The sequence below is a fragment of the Excalfactoria chinensis genome, chromosome 2 (genome assembly GCF_039878825.1).
Source record: "Excalfactoria chinensis isolate bCotChi1 chromosome 2, bCotChi1.hap2, whole genome shotgun sequence".
Lineage (NCBI taxonomy): Eukaryota > Metazoa > Chordata > Aves > Galliformes > Phasianidae > Excalfactoria > Excalfactoria chinensis.
The window spans coordinates 49,985,744-50,010,069 of NC_092826.1; the positions used below are offsets into that span (position 1 = coordinate 49,985,744).

The 24,326-nt window shown below is 44.8% G+C and overlaps 2 protein-coding genes across 5 annotated transcripts in view; one reads left to right on the forward strand and one right to left on the reverse strand.

Moving 5' to 3' along the window:
* Nucleotides 1-55: 55 nt before the first annotated feature.
* PRELID3A (PRELI domain containing 3A) lies at nt 56-10,142 on the forward strand. Of its 3 annotated transcripts, none has more exons than XR_011902734.1 (7): nt 61-233; nt 1,349-1,517; nt 1,803-1,892; nt 2,643-2,713; nt 2,808-2,910; nt 4,643-4,755; nt 8,465-10,139. XR_011902734.1 is itself a non-coding variant. In XM_072327335.1 (7 exons), the coding sequence occupies exons 1-6, from the start codon at nt 202-204 to the stop codon at nt 4,694-4,696; spliced, it is 519 nt and encodes a 172-aa protein (XP_072183436.1). In that variant the 5' UTR covers nt 61-201; the 3' UTR covers nt 4,697-4,731; nt 8,465-10,139. The 3 variants fall into 3 exon arrangements, 2 of the variants coding, with proteins under 2 accessions (XP_072183437.1, XP_072183436.1); XM_072327335.1 differs by having other exon boundaries at nt 4,643-4,731; XM_072327336.1 differs by lacking the exon at nt 4,643-4,755 and having other exon boundaries at nt 56-233; nt 8,465-10,142.
* A 1,901-nt stretch (nt 10,143-12,043) lies between these two features.
* Nucleotides 12,044-24,326, reverse strand: part of SPIRE1 (spire type actin nucleation factor 1) — a 121,399-nt gene continuing 109,116 nt past the window's right edge. For both annotated transcript variants that reach the window (XM_072327334.1, XM_072327333.1), the window contains 7 exons: nt 24,034-24,121; nt 23,069-23,211; nt 16,848-16,985; nt 16,450-16,520; nt 15,469-15,496; nt 15,233-15,369; nt 12,044-14,857 (listed from right to left, as the gene is read on the reverse strand). In XM_072327334.1, the coding sequence (XP_072183435.1) occupies nt 14,599-14,857; nt 15,233-15,369; nt 15,469-15,496; nt 16,450-16,520; nt 16,848-16,985; nt 23,069-23,211; nt 24,034-24,121 (864 nt within the window). In that variant the 3' untranslated portion in view covers nt 12,044-14,598. The remainder of the gene's footprint in view (nt 14,858-15,232; nt 15,370-15,468; nt 15,497-16,449; nt 16,521-16,847; nt 16,986-23,068; nt 23,212-24,033; nt 24,122-24,326) is intronic.

Sequence of the window (24,326 nt, forward strand, 5' to 3'; positions counted from 1 at the left end):
TTCCGGTAGCGACGGGCGAGGGGCGGGGCCAAGAGCGGAAGACGAGCCGCGCGTGAGGGAGCGCCCGGCCGGCCGGTGACGTCATCGCGTGACGCACCGCGGCGCGGCTCCGCCCTCCCGCTCGCCGGCCGGCGCGTGCTGCGGGCGCGGGGCTCGCGGCGCGTCCTCCCGCCTGAGGAGACACCGCCAGCGGCCGCGGCCATGAAAATCTGGAGCTCGGAGCACGTCTTCGGGTAGGGGGCGGGCAGCGGGTGGTTAACGGTGGGGGAAGGAGGGGAGGGAGGGAGCGCGGCCGTGGTTACCCCGCTGTTAGTGAGCCGAGGCGGCAGGCGGCGGCTGTGGAGGCGTCCTGCGCGCCGGATGGCGTCCACCGGGTGTCTGCGCCGGAGCCCGAGCGCTCGTTACGTCAGGAGATATACGAGGTACAAGGAGATACGAAGTGCCTGCCCTGCCGGAGCGGGGCTGCTGCCGTCACGGGGCTTCGCGGTTACCGGAGCTTGATGCTCTTTTAACTTTTTAAATAGAAACAGTGCCGTATTGAGAAGTGCCCGTAACTGTAACGCGTGCTAACGAGCTGCTGGAAATAGAGAAGGCACGGGCTTAAGGAAGCAGAGCTGATCATAGAATCATAGAAAGGTTTGGGTCCGGAGGGACCTTTAAGGTCGCCTAGTTCCAGCCCTCTGCTATAGGCAGGACACCTCCCGCTAGGACAGGCTGCTCACAGCCCTTCCAGCCTGGCCTTCAATGCGTCTCACTGCCCACACAGTAAAGAATTTCTTCCTAATATCTACTCTAAATGGACCCTCTCCCAGTTTATAATTACATCAAATTCAGCTCCAAAACGGTAACTTCTCTTTTATTTGGTGCGCTTCTAATTACAGAAGAATTAAAATCAGAATGGATTTCAGGCGACCATCTAGTCCAGCTTCCCACTCAGAGCAGGGCTCGCTTAACTGTGGGGTTTCTTTGTCAGCTGAGTTCGGAGGTGGATGGAGATTCAGCGCTCTGTGGTCATCCACCCTGACGCGATGTTTTTTATACAGCTAATTGGAACGTCACATGGAGCAGTTTGTGACTGTCGCCCTTTGCCCTTACTTCTGTTAGTCATGGGTTAATCATTCCTTCCTTTCCTCTCTGTAAAGGGATATATGTTGTTTTCCTGTTTGTGTACTAACACTTCCTTATGGTCTTTCCGAGCATCACCTAATTCTAAAGGGATACATGGAAGCTTGCAAAGTTGTTACAGCACATGCCGTGCTTAGAAAGCTGGAGCCCTAATTTAGGGTTCCCGAATGCTTGTAACTAAATCCAAACTAGTTATAAATATTGTCTCTTTTTCTTTCTCCAGGCACCCCTGGGATACAGTGATCAAAGCTGCTATGAGGAAGTACCCCAACCCAATGAACCCATGCGTAGTAGGAGTAGATGTCCTCGACAGGAGCCTTGACAACCGGGGGAGGCTGCACAGCCACCGTCTCCTCAGCACAGAGTGGGGATTGCCAAGTATTGTAAAAGCGGTATGGTTTATCGGGGGGGTGATGCATTTCTGTGTCATCACCTGAACCGGCACTAAATTCCACGTAAAAACTTGATTTATTGGGAATATCATCCACAAATATCACGTAAGCTGTAATCCATTGTGGTGCACTGTCTGTGCATGCCTTCTGAGCTGGTCTGTGTCACTCTGTATCGCTGATGCAACATGGCACCCTGTAGTCTTGCCACAGAGAACTGTTTTGTGTTTGTGAATTGTACTTAACTGTTACATTCTTTGTTAACTTCTTGCCTTCCTTGACTTTCAGATTTTAGGAACAAGTAGAACTCTGACTTACATTGAGGAACATTCTGTGGTAGATCCAGTGGAAAAAAAGATGGAGCTTTGCTCAACTAATGTGAGTGCCAGCTTAAGAAGCTTCTGGTAATTAGTGATTGAGATTAGATATTTTGTCTCTCTTAACAATGTGGCAATGAGTTTCCATCTTTCAACAGGAGGCAGTTTCCAGGTGCTTTTTTCTCTTCCCTTTTTCCCAGGAATGCTTTGGGATCAAGGATTTGTGATCCTCTTAATATGAGACTGTTTCTCAGGATGCACGTGACATTTCAGCTTTAAAGAAAATAATGCGTTCTGCTTAAAACCACTGTTTGCAACAGAAGGTTTAGTGTGAAATGCCTTTTTATTTCACGAGTGTAAATGAAGTATTATGCTGGGTTTTGCTATCTTGGGAACTTGCAGCTGAGATCTGAAGTAGAGTTGTCTGTATGGGAGAGAGCCTTGACTTTGTATGAGAGGTGTTTGCTTTCCTCTCTATTAGTCATTGGTACACTCAAAATAATGTCATAGTGGTCTTGGTCTTAAAGAGCCTTTCTGAACGCCATGCCATAAATCAGATATGGTTTGACATTTAAAAGAGAGCAAATGGAAAGCTGTGTGGTTTACTGCAAATAGGATTAAATACAATTAAATCTATGATAGGACAATAAGCATCACCCTTTATAGGTCTTTTTATTGACTGTTCTGGGTTTTATACTCAGCATCTGCTGCTTTGCCTTTAATTGGAGTGCTCTGCTAGTGAACAGTGCTGTCAGTAAGACAAAAGTGAAAGATGGGACATGAGAATTTCACATCTTTTTTTCTCTTTAAGATTACCCTTACAAACTTGGTGTCTGTTGATGAGAGACTGGTTTACACACCTCATCCTGAAAACCCTGACAAGTAAGGAAGGATATTTGTATGCTTTTTTATGTCTAGGAGAAAAAATGTTAGGCAAATTCAGTGTAAGTATTAACTTTTCTTTATTCTCTTACAGAACTGTGCTAACTCAAGAAGCAATTATTACTGTCAAAGGCATTAGTTTGAGCAGTTACTTGGAAAGCTTAATGGCAAACACAATATCTTCTAATGCCAGAAAGGTACGTATTCTTCAGTTTTTTCTCGCTGTCTCCACCCACACCTTTCCTTTTGTTAAAATAGTAGTTGTCAAGCATGTGTGCTGAGTACTGTATTTAATTTCCTTAAACTTTGTGCACAGAATTCCAACTGACTGTTCCTAGGACCTGAGGCAGTAGAATATGAGTTATCAAAGGATGAGAAGGTTTCACTCCTAGATCTTTGTTCTCCACCTGGAACATCACAACCCAACCTCTATATGTGCATGCTACAGCTACACATCCCAGACACACATTATTAACTTTGTTTTGTCTTGGTTTTTCAAACACAAACACACTAGCCACCCATTTACTGGAGTCAGTGCTAGTAGTGGATGGATGTTGCTTCCTTTTCAGCCTTTTTAATCTGGGTTTAGCAGTTGATGCCAGCATATTTTCTGGGCTTCTTTGTGAGTTGCTCCAGTTCCTATATATTATTAAGCTGTCTCTTTGCCTTTGGCTGAAAATAATACTGTGTCTGCTGAGGCCTTTGTAGGTAACACTACACCCACTCCTCTGTCTCGTGCTTGCCTTTTCTATTTGGCTTGCAGCCACAGAGCTGAACTTCAGCACAAGCAGAGTTTCAAGGGTGCTTATTTCCAACCAGTTTGTTCTGTGCTTCTTCTTTGGGGGAGGTTGGGAGGTGGGAAAGAAGTGGAGTTGATGGAGACATATAGGCATTGCTGCATAACAGCAGGATGAGTGCCACAGAAATGTGAGCATATGCTCTGCATTGCTGGGAGAGACTCGGCACACTGAGAGCTTGGCCCAGGCAACTTCTGTTAGTCCAAAGATCCTGTGCTTTGGCCGGCCCTTTGCCCCTCGGAGAGATGCTGCTTGATGAAGGCAGTGTAACCCAGCATGACTGAAGTCGTGAACTAACTAGGTCAGGGAAGGGAAACCCCTTCTGTGTGCTTCTATAAAAGTGAGAGGAAAACAGGTGAGAAATGGGGGCATGAGAAAGGAGTGATAGATACACCAACGAGTAACACTGAGTACTCTGTGTTTGTAAGTCATAAATGAAGTGTGTTTTGGTTAAATTACAATCCTCTTCCAGTTCAGTTTCCTCATAAGTGTGTGTGGGCATTTGTTCCATTCCTGGAACAGTAGTCCAGACCCCGGCTCACAACAGCACTTCAGTTTGACTCAGAGGTAACACAGCACTACCTAGTTGGAGTGACCACATCAACTGGGCTTGCTTAAAAGCACTCCTCTCATGGCATCTGTCAAATCTGCTCCTGTATTGAGAGAAGGAGTATTTAATGTTATGTATTTGTGTGCCACCTGGGTGCGAGCTTAATTTCCTTGGTGGAGGTTCTTCTGTTCTGCCATTTTCAGATAACACACTGGCTCACAAGCTTCTTACAAATGAAAAAGATCATCTTGTCCTGCCTGTTTCACTGAGGAGTCTCTTTAGAGCCTCAGCAGGACTCATTAGTCGCAGCCCTGTCATTGCTACCTAGTAACACAGCCTGCTATCACTGGCTCTTCTAGCATGCAGTGCTACACTTCTGTACCCTTAGCAGCCTTCTACAGCTTCATGACAGATGCTGAAAACTGTATTGTAGTTCTTAAGAAAAAAGGGAAGTGCAGAGACGAGTGTTGAGATGCTGCTCTTAGGTTGAGATGGGGGATGAGGTAGGCAATGTGTTACTGTTGCACTGATAACGAACAAATCTTTCGCCACATGTTGTGAATGTTTTCTGTGTTGCTCCAGGGGTGGGATGCTATTGAGTGGATAATTCAAAATTCTGAAAGCGCTCTAAGCTAGCAGTTCTCCACACCTACAGTTTGTACTAACTAGTGGTAATGCCAGCATTCTTCTTCTTGGTACAGCGTTTCAGCTCTCTAGCAAATGTGTGCATGAGTTGTTGTGATGTCCATGTCCTGAATTAACCTGCATGTATGTTTTTGTATACGTTATGTACAGGAATGGCAAACGTGTTCGTTATGGAGTAGGTCGGATATAGATGAGTTAGTTAGCCCGTGCCCTCGGGCAGCAAACCTGCTGCAGCCACAGCTTGTGCTCCAGCTGCAAGTGGAAGCACTGCTGCAGCTAGCTAGGCACGGCAGGGAGCTCTTCTACCAGACACTGGTTTGGGTCTCGCTCCCTGTGATTTCAGTGTGCAAAACAGGTACCCGAGGGAATTAACGCATCGTCCAGTGACCGGAATTGGCATCACAAAAATGAAACAGAAATTGCTAACATTGATTTCTTAAAACAGATTGCCTAGCGAGGGTAATCTTTTACATAGCGAAATTGGATTTGCTTTTCTTATGTCTCAGGAATATCGTTGCCCTTCTGCCAGTTTCCATGGAAATCTGTACAAAGTTTGAAGCTGGCGGAATACCAGATTCCCGTGGTGGTTTTCATTGCTTTTGTTAGTTGTTTTCTTTTTGGTAGTGATGTGTCCCCTCAGCTATGTGACCATGACAAAAGCTGACTTCAAGGCTGGGAGAACAGAGTATAGTTGCTTCTAATGCCTCTGTGGATGGTTTTCCTTCCACTAGCCAGTGAAGCCCATCTCTGTCATTCCTGTATTGGGTTCTATTTCAACTAATAAAATTCCCCTCCTCCCCCATCCCCCCTTTTTTTTAATCCGTTCCGTTGCTTCCCTTTGTTAACAACATAAGGATTTTTTGTACTGCTTCCTTTGAGATCAGTGTATGCAATGAATGCTTGCTTTTGTGTTCTCATTCCACTAAGCTTTTATGGCTGTTTCTCTAGAAAACATCAACCACAGAGGCTCAGCGTTTATCAGTCACTTAAGCTATACCAACAAATCTGCACCCATAGCATCTGGTCTACTGAACCCATCACACTGCTAACACACGCAATGAAAACGAGTATGCATGCTTGGTTATGAACGTGCTTGCTTAATGAGCTACTTATTACAAATATTGTTGTACAGTATGAAACTTTATAGAACAATCCTCTGTCAGATTTCTTAGCTTTTATTTTAAACTGGGTAGCTCTACAATGCTTGGAGGCTTTATGTCTTGTTAAGATTTGTAATTTCATTTCCTACATAGAATCCTTCTGAAGTCTTCCTTGACGATATCACAAGTTTATTCTCAGCTGCGAGTTATAGCATGTAGCATAGGAAGAATATACAGACCTAGATAGTTTTAAAAGCTGAAGGAAATATCTCAGTACTCTAGTTGAACACTTGATTTTGACTTAGCGGTTTAGTTAATGTATTTATTGACATGACTGGGGTGGTTCGTCATCAGGGCTTGAGAAGAACCTCAGAATTTTTTTACTGAGCATTTTCTATCTACATCAAAGCTGTTTGACTTTCTGACATGCTTTCTTTGCCTGATGACATAAATGTAAGTCATCACTGTCTTAGTGGGTTCTCTGTGCCAGCGTGTCATCTAAGAGAGGATGTTTTAGCCTGGCTTCTAAATACCCAACATATGCTTGCTGGAAGGTGATCCCTTCCGTCCTCCCCAGCTTTGTTCCTTGAGAAGCGCTGGGCTCAGCTCCTTCATGGCTAGTTACAACTTGTTGCTGCACAGTAGCCTGCTCTTGTCCGGGTGTTGCTACACCTGCTTTGCTGGTGTTTCCAGCTCTTTTACAGGGTATAGAAATGGTTCAAGTAATCACCTGCTGGGATACGGCTGGTTTGGTGCATGAGCAGAAAAGCTCACAAAATAATTCATACTCTTCTAAGGAATTTTTCCAGCAAGCCGTACTTGAACAACTGGGCAACTCAAAGCTCTGGCCAAGGGTTGAACACTTTGTTTTGGTAACTGGGTGGCTTTTCTCTGCGTAAGGACTTTGCGTTTATTCTGTTAGACCCCATGATAGGAAAAACCCAAAGAAAACCAGAGTCAGCCTTTGACTCAGCTTGATGAGACTCCTGAGACAAACATACTCTTATTCGTAGTAAAACTATATTTCATTTAACGTGTTAGATCTTGCACCTTGAATCTGGGCTTTCAGTACTATTCCAGGATAACATCTCTAACCTCACAAAGCATTTTCACAAGAATGGGCTTTTTTTTTGACTTTTTCTTTTCTGGGAGGTTCTCAAGGTTATTTGTGCAGATCCTCATTCATACTTAGTAGTTTGGAAGGGACACAAGAAATAGGCTCTGGGCACATTACTTTTTGTTCACTGTATCACCTATCCTGCATGCAGTAAAAACAGTATATCAGAGTTGAGAGTAAAGCTCTGTGAGGGGAGAGGAGGCTCACCCCTTTTCCTCAGTCCCAGCAGGAGCCTGGAGCACTGACACTTGCACTCTGAAAGGCTCTTTGGGCTTAGAGCCTTTGCTTCAGACTAGACTTGAGGAGGGTGCCATGTGGCACGCAGTTGCTGCTTTCTACACTTTCTACTCCCTACTCTTAGTTGGGTAAGAATGATAAAGGTGTCTTGACTTCTCTTTAGGAAAAAAAAAACAAAGCCTTCATGTTTTCTTGGGCTGATCCCAGATTTGGCAAAAGCTGTCCTTGTGAGACTGTGGAACTTCAAGATCTTCCACCTGGACTGAGCGTGGTGGTTTCACCAAGATGTGCTGCTGAACTCCACCATTCCATTCTGTCACACCTCAAAGGAAGAAGGGGTGATGGACAATAATATACATAGACAATAATAGACAAGAGCAGTGAGAAAATAAAAGCAAGTCAGTGTTGCTCATGTCTGAACTCTGGCCAACAGCAGGTCCCTTTTGTGGCAGCTGGAGCTGGCTCTACTCTGACATAGGGCAGCTGCTGGGCCCTGCTCAGAGGCCATCCCTGCAGCCCCCGATACCAAAACCCTGCCACGTTAGCCCAGTGCTCAGCTTGGCTGAGGTGCTTCTCTGTTTTCTTCACTGTGTGGCTGCACGCATATCTTGAGGTGCAGCTGCTGCGGGGTCTTTAAGCAAAAAAATTCAGCTTATTTTGCTGAATTGCATTGCTTCTACTGAAACACAGGCTGTCAGTGCCAGGCTTTGAGGTACGACCTGCTCCTTCTGAGAGCTGAATATCCCTTGGTAGAAAAGATGCAGCTGCAGTCTCTCCATCAGCTTGCTTTTATACTGCTTAGTGGAACTCAGTGCAAGGCCATCTCTTTGAATTTTAGCTCAAAATCAATTTGTTGCTATTTCGGTGAGCGCTTGAAGACTGTCTTTCTTTGTCCTGGATCTTCTCAACAATTGTCTGTATACAGCTCTATTAATGAGCGTGAGAACAATATGTGGGCTCTTCCTCTAAATTCACTGGTCTTCTTAAGGTGGTGGGAGCGGCAGACAGTAGAAATAGCAGTTCTCTTACACACAGGAACTGAACTGCTGAGTGAGGCTTTTTGCATAGGTGCGCTGCTGTGAGCTCACACCAGTACTGCATTTACCTACTGCATACGGGTTACGCAAATGCCTTTGTAGTAAAGTTTCAGTAAGATGAGAAATAATCAATGGAATCCCATTTCAAACCATGGAGGATGGGGAATTTTAAAACAAGTCTTATGTCTGACAGAGGAAAAACTATAGAGAAACACGAGCAGTGGTACCGTATTTGTTCTGATGCTGAACTCTGCTATTTCCTTGGCAGGGCCGGGATGCCCTGGAGTGGGTGATCAGCAAACTGAACACAGAACTGGAGGAGCTGAAATCAACAAGGGAGGGCATTAAACCAGCCATGGCAGCAGCATCCACAGAGAAATAGAAGCCAAAAACACAGCGAGTAACTGATTGAAACATTTCATTCTGCTGACTGCTGTCTCGATGGCCCTTCCAAGGCTCATCTGCGTAGGTTTTGTATATTTATAAGCATATTGGAACAGCGGGAAAGTAACCTCATCTTTCATCTCCAGAGCAGCTCCCTTCGCCTACTGCAGATTAAACTGACCTCCCGCGGATGCTCTTTTCACTTAAACTATTCCTTTTCAACACCGGAAACAAAACATTCAGCACATTTAAATCAGCCTAAATGTGCCTTTTGTGACAAAGATTGAGAGTCTGTTGTATTTTATACCATCTTTTTCATACTTAAAAAGAACTCACGTGTTTACTGAGGGTTCTCCAAATGAGCATTAGTTCTGTGAAGGGCTGAGAGCCTTAAATTTTGTCTATTTTGTACTCTTAAAACCATTTAAAGGGAACTGCGTGAAACAGAGCACGGTACTGTAGAATTAAAAACGCCTATCTAGAGAATCATCCCCAACAGCTGAAACTTGTGTTGCGCTGACTCTTGTTATGTTGCTTAATGTGATGTCTGAACACGACACACGGATGCTTTCCCTCTTAGGTGTTGATATCCAAAGAGAGTTTCTATTGATGTTACCCGCCTAAACAGGCTTTTTCTTTGTCTTTTTTTTTCTTATTTTGTGGGGAGAAGGGTATAATTTATTTTCATATTTATTAACTTTCCCGAGTTCCTCCCCTCAGTAGCAGAACAGGAGCGGGAGGGGCTGCGGAATACTTGGGTTATTTATCTGTAAGAGGGTGCTTGCAGGCTACTGGAACAAAGAGGCTCTGCTGTTCTCTGCTTCTTGTTCTTCCTGCTATCTCTTAGCTGAGGAAGAGCTGGCTGCAAGAAACGAAGAGCTCACATGAGAAGGTTGAAATCCAAGACGGGATAGTGCTTCATCAGCACGTGATTTTGTACTCCGATGGGGAGGAACAGAGCGCAAGAACAACAGCTGGGCTCTCCTTTTCCAATGCTTTCTACAAACAACTGACTTCTGCTGCAGTGCATTTTGTCAACACTTTGCCACGTGGGTACAAATGTTTTTAGAAACGTTTTAAATGCTTTAAATGCTTCCCGATTGTCCGCAAAAATACTGCATTAATTGTGGCAATGGCCTCTTGGAAAGTATGCAGAGATACTTATTGCTAACAGTTCCAGCTTTTGTCTGAGGTTCACAAGGCTTTCTTATTTGGTCCAGGTGTAGCTGGTGTTTGTTAGATAGCCCTCTGCTGGGGGGTTTGACGTTATTTCTTGGTGTACACACAAACTGAGATGATAGATACGTGTTGCACAGTTGTTTACTTGCTCAGGTGGCAGGCATGTGTTCGTGGAGCTGTGGGAGCATGGGGAGCTTCTTTAAAAAAAGTGAAATGCTGGTCACTGTTTGGATCTGGTAATTTAAAATGTCTGTGTAGCTTAAGGGAAATCTCGGAGCTGGTAATTCTGTTTAGCTTCAAAGTGAACGTTAATTTGGATGTAAGTATAGTCTAAGTAAATAACACGGTTCTAATAAATAAACTTGATTTACATTATTAGCAGTTATTTGAGTAGCTAATGTTTGCCTTGCTCTTCTTCTATGGACGTAAAGCCTTTCTCAGCTGGGCAGAGAACTTTAGACCCTGACCTGGTAGCGGCTCCTTCCTGCCACGCGCTGTGGGTGGCTTTGGTGCTCATCGTTGCTGTGGCACTTCTTGAGGGAGTGGTGCTGCTTCCTGTGTAAGAGCTGCAGGCGCTGCCCCAGCACCCTGTGACCTCTGGCAGGAAGGGCAGTGCAGGGATGGCAGAGTTCTGAGCAGAAGGGGAGATGAGTAAGAGTGTGTGTGTGTGCGTGTGGAAACCTGATCTGCAGCATTCCCATAGCGCTCCTGGGAGATGATGAAGCCTCAATTGTGAGGCAACAGAGTTTTTTGTGAGGTTCATGTATCGATTTAGCTCAGAGGAAGAGTGGTCTAAAGCTGCTTCTCACACCAGATGTGCTCAGTGTTGTCTTAAACACAAACAATGTGTGTATGGCAGTTCCCAGCATGAGCTGCCATCCCAGAAGAGTCACTGCAAACACCTTTGCTGTCCCCAGAGCCAAACTTGGCTGCTGTGCTTTTTGGATCAGTACCAGCTGTCCATCAGTTTGATCAATTTCTTTCCTCACCCTTTGTTTCCTTCTTCCAGATCAAATCCTTACCCTCTGGTGTAGCAGCATCTCCTTTCTGTTTCCTTTCCCTGCTGTAGGTTTGAGGCTGCTTTCTCTCCACATTTCATGCTGCATGATCTAGACAGCCAAGTGCTTGCTGTTCCCTTCTCTGTTGCCTCCCCTTGGCGCAGGTCAGCACCTTGTCTTATAGGGCTCTGAGCTGAAAGGGAGAGGGCAGCCCCTTCAGGGACGAAGGAGACCACTTTCCCCCAGGGGTCAGTGCTAGCTCCTGGCTGCCTCTGCAGCTGTGAGGGCGCTGCTGCCTCACATCATCTTTGGGGTGCGCGATGCTCCTGCAGCCCTGGGCTGGTTCTCCCTGTGACTGCTCGTGTTGGCAGTGTACAGGTGGGATTTGGTGGGTAGCAGATGAAGCGATTCATTATTTTCTCTGGAGAGTTTTACTCTTCTGCTATCTGCTCATTAAGGTTTGCACACAGAGCTTCCACTTCTGCCCTGACCACATGAGTCCTGTCCATGGGCTCTGCTGGGCTGGCAGCTGTGGGTTCAGCCCTGCTTTGCAGAGCTGGTTCTGAAGCACGCTGCTTCATGCTTCTGTCCCATCACTGATGGGAGTTCACCTTTTGGGGCAAAAATCTTTTGGGATTTCATGCCTTGTCCTTATATACCTTTGACTGAAGTCCGCGAGTAGAGCATTCGGGGGCACCATTACCGTTTACATCTCCTTAGATAGTAGAACTGTGATGGCCAGGAGTCTGCGAGGTGTCTCTGTACGCCATGGTACTCTCTATCTATCTTAAATAAACATCAGCCTCAGTTAAACCTTCTGGCTGTACTGCTGTGATACAGAACGGGCTGCGCGTGTTCAGAGCCATCTGCAGAAAAACCATCAGTTACTCAGTGCTGAGGAGCGCTCAGACAAGGCTGTGGCTTCCCGGAGCTCACTGGGAGCCACTGCCGCTGCTCAGTGGTGTGTGGTTGCCCTCTGTCTGCACCGTGATTCCAGCTGGGCCTGCAGGCTGCCTCAGTGAGCAATAACACAGGGGGAGTCACCAGCAGTAACTGGCTGTGACTTGCCCTGTTGCCGGGCAGCACAAGCAGTAGGGTGCTGTTCTCAGGGGCCATCACATGTTTTCCCCCTGGTTCCCAGCCCCTGTTCCAATGGCGTTCACCTGTTTGCATCAACAAGCCCTCACCTGAGGAAAGGGCTGCCTGTTCTTCACAAAACTGTAAAGTACAAGAAGGCAGAACCTTGGAGGTTTGCTCTCCCACGAAGAATTAGCACAGACAAAGGCTGTAATGGAAAGGCATTTTATTTTCACCCGGTACCACCCTTCCCACTATAAAGGAAATAATGGGGAAAGGAGAAATAAACCCACCAACCGCCCCCAGGGATGACACGGTCACGGGAGCGTTTGCAAGGTCAGGTGTAGTGCGTGGGAGCACTGCAGCCAAGCCCCGCTCGTCACAACAGCAGCCCCAGCCCCAGCGCTGCACAGCTGTGTGCCATTCAGCTCCACGGGCCCCCCGGTTCGTTGGGTCAGACCTGGAGCATCGTAACAAAGCTACAAAAATAAGGAGGTTTTAAAAACTGCTGTGAGGAGCTGAGCGTGCTGCCCCGCCTTCAGCAGGGATTCACTCTAAAATGCCTACGGAGCGCAGACTGTCGGAGGGGCTGAAAGCATTAACTCTAATGGAGGTAACAGCCAACACGCGTATAAATAGGACTTTTTTTTTTCCTTTTTTCGAAGTTTGCAGAAAGTTAATTCCCGTTGCAGGACTGATGGGGACTTCCTAAATGTCAATAAATATATTACACATATTTACAAGCTTCACCCCGATACCAGCGTGGCGCTGGGCCCACAGAAGCCATGCGGTGCCCAGGGCTGGCACTGGGGCTGGGGCCGAGGCCCGGGGACTGCCAGGTACTGCCAGCTCTGCTGCCCTGCGCCCTGGGAAAGGGGAAGGGGGCATGCGGGGCCCTGAGCAGCCTGCCGTGCCAAGGGGGAGTGGAGTTGGAGCAAGCAGAGCACGTGGCCGGGGCATTTCCAGGAGAAAATGATGGGCATAACAGCAGGGGAAATTCAGAGCGAGAGTCCGTGCGTTTCTCCCAGCCTAGCTTTCCTGATGCACAATGCAGCGAACGCGAGGCCTGCACAGGAATGAGCAAAAGTGCAGATGTGACCGAGATGAGGGGCCCTTCTCACAGCAGCGACTTTGGGCAGCTCCAGCCTCCCACCTGCCTGCCCACGGCCTGCCTTGCGCCACCGCTCTCCGTCTGCAAAACTCTCATTTCCCAAGGTGGCAATGAAAGAAAAATACAGGTGGGTGAATCTGTGCGGAGGTGTGAGGAGCCTCTTCGTGTGCTTTTCAAATCAACCTACGCGCGGATGGTGGTGCCGGCCCTGCCTGGGCTCTGCCAGCACAAGATTCGTTTGGGACGGACACATGGCTGGAATCCACGGGGCAGATCCAGCCATGCAGCCCTGAGGTATCGCTCATAATTAATCGTTAGCATAGAAATGTTAATAAATAGATCTGAAACTTTTCTGCTATGTCCTCTTACAATATACACTGCTATATAGATATTAAATATGCCTCGGGGTATTAAAAAATGTATGAAAAAGTTACAGTAGTTGATTTTCAAGTATTAACAACTTGACTACATTAGTTTTAAACACCAGAACGATCCAGACCCAAATTACAGACTAAACACTGGTCAAGCCTGCATTAAAAAAGAAAAGTATTTCAACTTAAAAAAAAAAAAAGGTGCAAAAAAGCATGCGGTGGTGTCAGCTAATGGTACAGCGCCGCTGGAACATGTCACCCAGTGGCCTCATGTTCTTCTATGGGCAAAGCAAAGAGGGAAAATGAATGAATCAAGGGTGGGAAATGAGAGATTGCTTCCAATCTGGGACAGCGCTGCCCCAAATCTCAGCAGAACGTGGGTCCCTAAAGACAACTTACGGCCCCGGCAAAAATGGGGCTGTCGGTGGGCATGCTGCTAGCAGAGCCACTGTGGGATCCGCGCCACGCATCTGCCCTCCTGTCCCCCGAGCGGCCCAAGGAACAATGCTACAGGTGCTACAGTAGCACCAGGAGCCTCTCTCGCTTCCCATCCGCTGCACAACTCTGCCTACCACCAGAATTCACTACCACCAGTACCTGGCATCATACATTCAAGTAGGCAGCACAGCCCCGGAACCTGCCCCGAGACACCCAGGGCAGCACTGAGGCCTCAAAGAGCAGCAGCCCCACAGTGAGCAGCTCTGTCACACCTGCTGCAGGGCCCATATACCGCAGTCCCATGTTGGACCCTGACCTCACAGCAACAGAAATGGTTCAAACAAGGACTGTCTGGAGCGCAGCCGCTCACACCAGTGCCTGGTGAGCTCTGGAAGCAGGATGTGAGCATTACTAGCTTGGTAATGCCAATGTGACTTACTGCTCGCTACTGCACTGGCACTGACTCCTTGTTAGAACAGCTTCTCCGTTAAGCTCACATTTTTGCTCAACTCCAGAAAATGATCCAAAGAATGGTTAAAGAAAAATAAAAGACTGAAAGCAAGAAAAGGCTTTCACGTTTCAATGCACGCATACAAAAGAGGCAACGACTGCAAACTGTAGATTTTCTCCCAGTGTGAGCAGCTGACCTGCTGCATGTCGTTCTGTCCAGATAAAAACACAGCTTCTGCATCTCTGGAAAACATGGCGGTAGGAAACCCTGTGACTGAATGCAGATCCAAGCCGGTCTAGAGAAACGAAGCAACGGAAGGATAACCCTGTTTTGGTGACCTCTCCTAAGGACGATGACCTCATGAAGACAAAAGCAAAGAAAAAGGCACAAGGCTCAGATCTCATTGATAGTTCTCTCAGAGGGGCGGTAGTCAGAGGTTCCTGGAGACGACATGTAGAAGGACTGTGTCTTCCTTTTTAACCTGGCTCGCTTGTTGGCCAGGGACAGGCTGCGCCGGCTCGAATTGATGATTTCTGAAATGAACTTCTTGCAGTCCACACACACCTCCATCGTGCTCCAGTCCTCCATTAACTCTTTCGGAAACTGCAGCTCTTCATGTGACTTATCCACAGATTTGGACCTTGAGGCCAACCTGAAAAGCAAAACAGCGGGACCGGTCTCAATATGTAGCAGTATGGCAGAGAGCACCCTGGGACGCCTTCAGAAAACAGCAAAAAGCAACTGGAGTCAAAACCGTTCTGCTTTCTCCTATCCCGTAAATGACACCTGGCTGAGCAAGACTGCAGAGGCACTAGCTGGGCCCATGGCAAGGTGGCTTCTGGAGACCTCCAAGGAGAAGACCCCACAGCCTCTGGGCAGCCTGTGCTTGGTCAGCTGCACTGCACAGCAGTGCTCCTGCTGTTCAGAGGGAGCCTCCTGTGCTCCAGTTCGCTCCATTCCTGGCACTGGAGTTTTTAACTCCAAGAGACATTTCCAATGCACACAGGTGACCGGGGTTGCTTCTCACCTGGGAATGCTCCGCAGTGATCGATGGTGGCTGGTGGAGGGCTTCTCTGGCCTCATGAAGCTCTCTCCTCGCTGCAGGGTGGAAGGTCCCAGTGAGAAGATGGGAAGAGTGGAATATGGCTTTGATGGCAATCGCATCTGTTGAGCACAGAAAAGTGCAATATAAGGAAGATGCAGTATCATTTTCAAAGCTGACGGCTTTTCAGAAAGGGGCGAACCAGAGATGTGTTTACTTACCTTTTTGCAGCACTGTGAGCATACAGGCCTGTGTAAGAAAATGAAAGCCTGAGTCATTTAACTGGGCTATGCCTTACTGACATCAAGAATAAGGGATAAATATCCCAACCTCTTACCTAAACATTTCTGTTTTAGTGTTTCATCAATATAAAAACTTAATCAGAACATGAAGCCAAAAGTGAAAAGGAATGCCAAACAAGAACTACAACTACAAAAAGAAAAAAGGGAGAAAAAAGGGGAAATAGCTGTTTTTCCTCTACAGAACTATCCTTTGCTAAGTGACACAGTAAATCAGTGGTTCCGTAGATCTTCCTGATTTACCATCCTAATGTTTAGCTCAAGTTTTTTTCATTTTGCCTGCAAATTATTCCTTTCTCCTTCCCCCACCCATACTCCCAAAATAACCCAAAGGTAAATTGTCCTGAGATGTTTTCCCTGCCAGCAGAGATTATGGAACTGCTGACCAGAGAGTCCAAATAAATTCCATCTCACTCTCCTGTAAAAGCACAAATTAATGTTCCTTTTACTTATGATAAAAAATCAGAGAATCCTCAGAGTTGGAAGGGACCCTTAAAGGCCATCCAGTCCAACTGCCCTGCAATGAACAGGGACACCTGCAGCTACATCAGGTTGCTCAGAGCCCCATCCAGCCCAGCCTTGAGTGTCCCCATGTTGGTCACACGACCACCCTCACTGTAAAACATTTTCCTTATATCCAGCCTAAGTCTCCCTTCTTTAAGTTTGAAACCATTTCCCCTTGTCCTATCACAACAGACCTTGCTGAAGAGTCTGAGTTTCAGTCCAAGGAAGCACGTCACTTACAAAAGATCTGTTTTAGCATACTTATAACACTTGTTTTTAAACCTGGACTGATAAATGATAGCAATCAACACTAGGCAGGATTTGGGGTGATCAAAGTCACAACTCCACATTTTTCACTCTGCAGCGGTACTTATTTATTAACAGATATTAAATACTTACCTTTTACAGAACTGACAAGTGTAAGACCAAGTAAAGAAGGAAAACCTCCTTGTCCGACAGCAAAAGCAGAGCTGAAAGAACAGAAGTTCCCATGTTAGACAAGTTCCACACAACAGTGACTTTGTCAGTTGCTGTCAGTGAGGCCGGTGTCGCAATGCTACGCGCAGCTCTGGGGTTCGTACTTCCAAGAGGACACTGAAAAGAACTCTATCTTCACATATTAAGCGATACTCTTTTAGCTTGTAAGTGCTCTTGTTCCTAATCATCTGTACCAGATTCTGGAGTATTAAGTGGTTGCCTATGATAACATTTGATGATTCTCTTCCAATCCTATGTTCCTGAACACTAGAGGACATCCATGAATGAGCTACTACAGCTGTTCCCGGGCTCGGCCATACCTTTCCTTTCTTGAGAGCAGTGTAGACATCTTTATACTGCTGGTACTTCTCCAGCTCAGCCTTCACCAGCACCTGACGGATGTGCATGACTTCCTCCACTGTCAGAGCCAGGCACTCCACCGGGTAACAGAACTCCTCCTGGAAGCCAAAAATCCACGTTACTTCAAAGCCAAATTGCTTCTTCTGAATTTCAACGTAGACAACCAACCACCTGGTTAGTAACTCCAGAAAAAAAGAGTTGCTCCCTTCAGTAGCATTGGCTCATTCGTGGGCATCACACAAGTTTCAAATCATCTGAAACTGTGGAACTCTGATCTCAATGGTCTGATGTTCAACCTCCACAATGAGTTTTGTTTATTCTCCCCCCTCAAGCCTTTCAAACCTTCTCTCCATTTGTCTTTCACTACAAAGATTGATTTTAATCAATTGACGTTCAGGTTTATAATTAGAAAGCAAAAAGGTAGTTTTTAAAACACGCGGTTTTACTTTAAGTATTCTAGAGAACACATGATTTCTCTGAGACTCTGTGGTGCCCAGAATGGCTGAGGAAAGTCAGTAGTAGCCCATACTAGCAGAATTTTTTATTCAGTGGTACCACATCTTGGTGTTCATGTGACTTAAAGCAATCCAGGCAGACAGGCTCTCCTTTCTGCCACCAGAAAGGAACAGCATCGATTCAAGCTTTACAGGGTAACCTTCTGATAGGGAACTGGTTACCCAGTGCTGGATTACTAACAGCAAAGAATGAAATAGAGAATGACCCGACAACTTCCCACCGACACAATTTCTGTACGTTCTCTATTACAGCGTGATGGAGAATACTGAGTAGAGAACTCCTGAATTTGGTACCAAAGAATAAAAGCACCAACCCAATTTGTAATCCAGCCCTGTGGTTGATTATACAGCTCCAACAGAAAGACAGAAACCTCTGGGGGAATTCCCATCGCCTTATGCTTAGTGAACCCTTTCAGTGAGCCCAGAGGGGCTGCTGTGTGGTAATGACAATGACATCCAATGCTCTTTGAATAAAGGAAGGAAATTTTTCCTGCAAATACAAAGACACGGCCGACAGTTTGGAGGTCTAATTTATAAACTGAAGAGAGGGTTCAGATTAATTGTGGAACGTTCAATTTACGTGAAGCCAGAGTTCAGTTCTGTCTTTCCATTAGGTTTAAAAGAAAATCTTTCTACATAGCAGACCTGGCAAACCTGGCAAACATTAGCATTTAGGAACCACCACATTTGTAAAAACTGTTGTCTTACCTATCTAGAAAGGGAACACAAAGAAACTTCACTCTGTTTAAGGCACCCCACAAAAGGCTAGAATTGAGTTAACTCTGTTAGATTTGCCAGCTAAACCTTTGGGGTGTACGGGCACTAGTTTTCTGCAAAGAACAAACTATGTCAAAAACAACTGCAATTTGCTCTGAGGTGTAACACAGCACAGCCAAACAGAATGCCTTCTGTTCATTATGAGACTTCACGGCTAACTGGCTGCCATCGGCACTTCATTCTGGTCCTTCCCATAGCAACTGCCTCGCTACAGGGAAAGCACGGCGGCGGGCCGGGTGAGATGGGAGAGGAAGTGGGTGGGAAAGCGTGATGCACACAATGGCAGCAGAAAACCTCAGTTCTGCATCGTGGGAGACTGAGAAACTGACTGGGGTGAATGAGGCAGGCTGAATGCTTTTCATCAATCAGAGCTTTAGGTCCTTTAGAAACACAGTTCTTACTTGGAGGCACTTCCTTCCCCCTCATGTGCGCCCGCTCCGTTAATTTATAGGACGATGATGTCAGTGAGTATTGCTCCTTTGAAGACAGTCTGTAGATCTACTATAGGTGCAGAGCAGCTACCGGGGGGAATAGTGTGTGTCTGCTGTACCTACCAATCAACAATGATTACTGCTACAGCACGTAGAAATAGTTGCAGGCAACAGGGGAAACATAGAAAAAAATGTTCACATGTTTAAATGCTAATGTTTTAATTCCAGAGGTTACACAAGGACAACAAAATGTTAATGCAACATTAAATGAAAGATAAATATTATGCTGATTTCAGAAAACTGCTTGAATTTATTTTTTTTCCCCCCTTTTTGGCATAGAAATAAGTACATGAGAAAATCTTTTGTTTCGACACTAGCTGTAAGGCACTGAAATTAATTAAAATTACACTAAGCACTGACTAAGCTTCATTAAGCAATGATGCTTTTGAGTTATCACTCAAACTTCAGCAATGATCTGCTTAAGTCAAGCAGCTGCAAATGAGAGAACTTCAGTTCTCTGTGCAGCCTGCATATGACAGAACACACTAAAGACAAAATGCAATTCGAATGGTCTTGACTTTCTGGAATTGTACTCAATACTCATCTTAACATTCAAGGTGAGTCACTATACTTATTTTTAAAGGAAATAATCTTATTTAAAAATACAAATTCAATCTTGAAGTTTCCACGATCCTCATGAGAACTGACTTAAAGCTTTGACTGTGCAGTCATTTTATATACTGTAATAGCTTAAGGTGTATATGTCTAACTTAACTTCTACTCAGGAAAAGCAGGTACTAAGGGTTATATATCCATAATGTGAAATAAAGTGCTTTGTAGGTCATTCTCGGCATGCATGCACCCAATCAGTCGTATGACTGTCTTTTTTACGCTAACATATTCCTTGTAAAAATTGTCATTGAAAGATGAGACCAGTAAGCTGCAATAGGAACATGTGCCATATTGGACTCTAAATCCTGCACTTCATGGTTAGCAAGCACTTTAAGCTCTCACTGATTTTGCAGACTAAAAGTTTCTAAGAAGTTCACTTGGAGTCTCAGCTCTCCTGCAGAAGATTGTGCTCTCACTTATTAATTGGGACAAGAAAAGAAAAACTCAATTATTCGTTTGATTCTACATAGGGGGAAAGGAATCATTTGTTCTTGTTAGTGGGCTTGCCCTTCCTGGTACATAGTTAGGAATTATTCTCTAAGTTCTCATATAAAACTGTGCTGAGGACCAAAACCATTTGCATGTTCTCAAGTGAAACGGATTGCAACTGCCCTTCCATTCTACAGGGTGTTGGCTGTATCTTGTTAGAAACACATAAACTCACTCTTTTCAACATAGTCCAGACATTACAATAGTTTTGCTGTTGGGGTTTTTTTTGTGTTTTTTTTTGTGTGTTTTGTTTTGTTTGTTTTCTGCAGGATCTTCATGCGCTGCAACATTTAAAGTCTGTCCCACTGATAATCTTGTGATGTTGCATTTTTAGTTTGCTGTCCTTTCAGAACTGATTTCTTTTCCCCGTGAGGTGATTGAAGACACACAGATATCCTACACACACTGAAATCAATGTCAATCAGGTGCAGTGTCCCAGCCTAAGCTTTAATTCTTGCTACAGCTTAGGAAGTGCTCCCCGAAGAGGGAACATGCTGGTGAAGGTGATTTCCAAAGCCAGCAAAAAGAGGCAAACCTTTGCGGGTTTCCACCTGCTGGCAAAAGCTCTCTCACAGAGATAGTACATAGCCCCTGCCACCCCACACATGGCCGCTTCAACGGGATGAGAGCTGAGCAGAGAAGCTGTTTGCATAGTTGAAAAAAGTGGTCTGAAAGTCATCCTTGGAAATAAACTCCTTATCCTAGGAACCTGAACGATAGATAGGAAGCAGAGAAGCGAATGCTGTGTATAAATGAAATCATTAGCTTTGGTCCTCTAGGTCATGAAAAATAATGAGGATGATGTTGATTAAAAAAAAGAAACAAAAAGAAAAAAAAGCAAACAAACTACAAAAGCATTCACATGTACATATCAGGACATGACTTCATCTCTGATTAGGCACCAAATCAGCTCGCTGCAGCACACACACCACCAGGATGGCCCACAAAAACCTGCCTTCCATGGAGCACCGGCAGGGCAACCTATCAAAAGGATGAGCGTCGGCCTTTTACCAAGTTTGTTGCCCTTCCCCACCTGCTTAGCTCTAACTCCCCCTGTCTGAAGAGATGCCAGTTCATAAAACCATAGTTAGTATGCAAGACAGACCAGTTTCTTGCTAATCCTGCTAAGAGACTGCAGCAAACTCCTGCCTGCTTGCTCTGGCATGGAGAGCTATTTACTGATGAGGCCTCTTCCACCTTGAAGAGAAACTGCGGTCACAGGAACGGGTGATAAGAAACGAAACTCCATCAGTCCTGGAGGAAGGGATGAAGAAGTGTGATGTCAAATAAAAAATAAATCATATTCTGCAGGGAACGCGAAGCGTTCACTGAGGGAACAGCAAGGTTACACATGCAGCACCCAGCATGGCCATCGACACAAGCCGGCATCCTTCAGGGAAGGCTCTGGAGGAAGCCAGCATATGTAACTGGGACATCGCCATCATATCACAAACCACCTACCAAAACTAAAACCCGAAGGACTATGGGTGTTGTCTGTCACACCCTAGAGGGCACTATTGCCAAGTCAAAGAATTTACTCTCCAGGCATCCAGGTTCTTTTTCAAGGAACATCATTTCACTACTGATTTTCCTTCTCTCTCACTCCGTAGCCAAAACCAACTATCTGACAGCTATCTGGAAATCAAAAAGTCCAACAGAAAAGAAATTAGTAAAATCTTTCTCATGTGTTCCCACACTTCCCTGACATACCTACTGTCTTTTCTCCCTCTTTCTTTAATACTTCTAGCAGGAATTGAATAATTTAATTAATTTTTTGGCAGCAGTTTTATTTCATACATTATTTTTCTAGGCATATGTCAGTGAGCATATGCTTAGAAACAGGCACATATATGAAAATGCATATGTGGTCAAAAAGGCTGAGAACTTGTTTCCCCTATTCAAAATAAAAGCCTCATATTTAAGACTCTTCAGTTGTATGATCCCCTCAGATACATGAGATCAATATTATAATGATGTACCATAATTCTAAGGATTAAAAAAGCGATGGAGCAAATGCCTCAGTGCCTTCTCCCCTCCTCCCTTTCAACAGTGTGCATGGCAATGACTGCGGACCTATCAGAAAATAAATCCTGTGTTTGCCTGTACCTTGAGTGCAGCAGGCACTCACAGTGATCCATTTTATATGAGAGCATCTTCAAACACATACTGAAGGAACCCTCCATCTGATTCTGATGGAATGTGTTATGCTCCAGGTTCATTTCAGCAGAAGTCTACCTGTGCTGCCTTTACCAATATGCTACTACATCACTTTCACCATGAATGAGAAACGACATTCTTGTGGAAGGATATAATAAACAAAGCCCAGCAGACCTTCTGAAATGGAGGAAGCATGTTGTGGGAATATATGGAGATTATTTTCTTGCTAGTTTATCATCAACTAATGGGTTCAGATCCTAGCCACCACTGCTTGAGTGAACAAGAACACTCTTCAAAGCCCACTAATACCACTGCTCTAAAATACGGGGTGAGTGAATATTCCCTTCCTTTCAGAACTAAGATGTGTTTATTGATTTCTCTATTCACCAGCACCTCATGGGGTGTACTTCAAAACCCTGCTGGTAGGAAAAAGAGACGAGGAACATATCCTGCATGAAATTACAAAGCACTAGTCAGTAGGTCAGCATAATAGAGCCAAGATTTCATACCCGTTACTGCTTATACTCTGTTGGAAAACAGCTCTCAATTAAAGCTAATTGATCAACTGTACCGTACTTTCTTTTCAAGTAGTAATACAGTTTTTTGCCTCAGTGACTTCAACAAAGCAACATAAACAAACCTTGATTTGGATTACTGAAAGAGCTTTTGCATGTATAAACATTAACCACACAAATTCTTACGGCAGAAGGAAAAGAAGCCCTTCCATTCATTCAGCCATTAGCTAAAATGCTGCCAAAAACTAAATAATAATAATAAAAAAAGCATTAAAAAAAAAAAAATCCAGAGCTTTGGAATTGTCTCTATTCAAATGGAAACTCAGTAAGGCAAAGTTTGCCTGTTTTGGTCATATTCAGAAATAAAAGCAAGGCACATGGCTTTATCCAGAGTCCTAATCGAAGTGCAAATATTTTCCGAGGCACCTGTACCTGGGATTTTGGATCAATCAGAAAGACACAAAGTTCAAATCTTGATTTCAAAACGTCTTTAGTAGCCCAGGGCTGTTTCTGAATTCAGGAGTTTTCCTTGAGTCAAGTTCTAATCACACTGAAGCCAAGTTTTAATTTTCATTATACTCTTAGCATGCCTCTTTCTCTCTCTCCTACCACCCACTCCACTTACAAGTGATCTGGAGCTCTGTTTTGAAGGTGGTAGAAACTGTCTGACATTGGTTGGAGTTTCCTTTTCAATGGAGTGTCTTCTCTGAGGTGGCTGCCGTCTCTCTGGCTGTGGTGTAGATGATATGGGCAAGAACTTTGGAGGTGCTAAAGATTCAACCAGTGTAAAAGAATTAGTTCTTATAAGACAGAGTGTTGGATAACATTGCTCAGTACTTGCAAAAGTCATTGATTTCCTAGAATTCTTACTGCTGGGAGCTCAAATTACACCTCCATACTCTTCAATACAAGTGTCACATTGATTACATTTTCAAGACTGAAAGAACAGGAATACTCGTAAGACCAGCAAATGCAGGCATGCTAACAACCATTTATCACTGCATATAAATTCAGAGTGCCAAGATATTGGCTTATACAACTTATTTTACCACTGTGCACAGGTTACATATTTAATTACAAAAGCTTTCCAGTGTAACTGGAACTCCTGGTGTACAGTAAAGCCTACTATAACTGTCTGAAACAAAAAGATCAGATTTTCCCCTCTTGCAAGTAAGTACTTTGCTTGTGAGACGTATTGGTCATTACTACATATCTTTCAAACAAGTACATTCACTGATGTCACAGAGGTGCTGAAAACATTTAATTTGGCTTTTAGATTGGTTTAGAATGTGTTTCTGCAGCAACAAATCTTTCTGAGATGAATGTAGCTGAAATACACACTTCTGACTTCTTTTACAATTCCCTAACAGTTTCAAATATGAAGTTTCCTGTTTCACAAAGAAATCCACATTACTAGAGGCTACTGCTTTCCACTCATTAATTACTACATTTGACCTATTCAGCGTGTTCCAGGGTTCAGATTTACAGATTTACTCCATTTACACTCAGCTTCAGCTTCCTGTAAGAGTGTCAAAGTTCACATAACAGAAGGCAACAGAGCTAGGTAAAAGCGGGCACTCTAAAACTCACTCTTTCTGCTGGTACCTTCCTGAGAGGGGTCTTCCACTTGTGAGGGGGAGATGCTGCTGCTACTTGTTGATTTGTGCACTGATTCCTCCTGTGTGTGAAGATGAGAAGAAATAGAATTCATCAGAAATTATTTTTTCTTCTCTTACTACTTTTTAGCACATAGAAATCACAAGCTATCAAAGGCATTTTACCAAGTTATATCACCCAAAGCCATAGGAGAAGTCCCGAATAAAAAAAGTTGACCCTACACAGCACTGTATAATTTTCTAAACTCAACTTTTGCAAAAACTGGA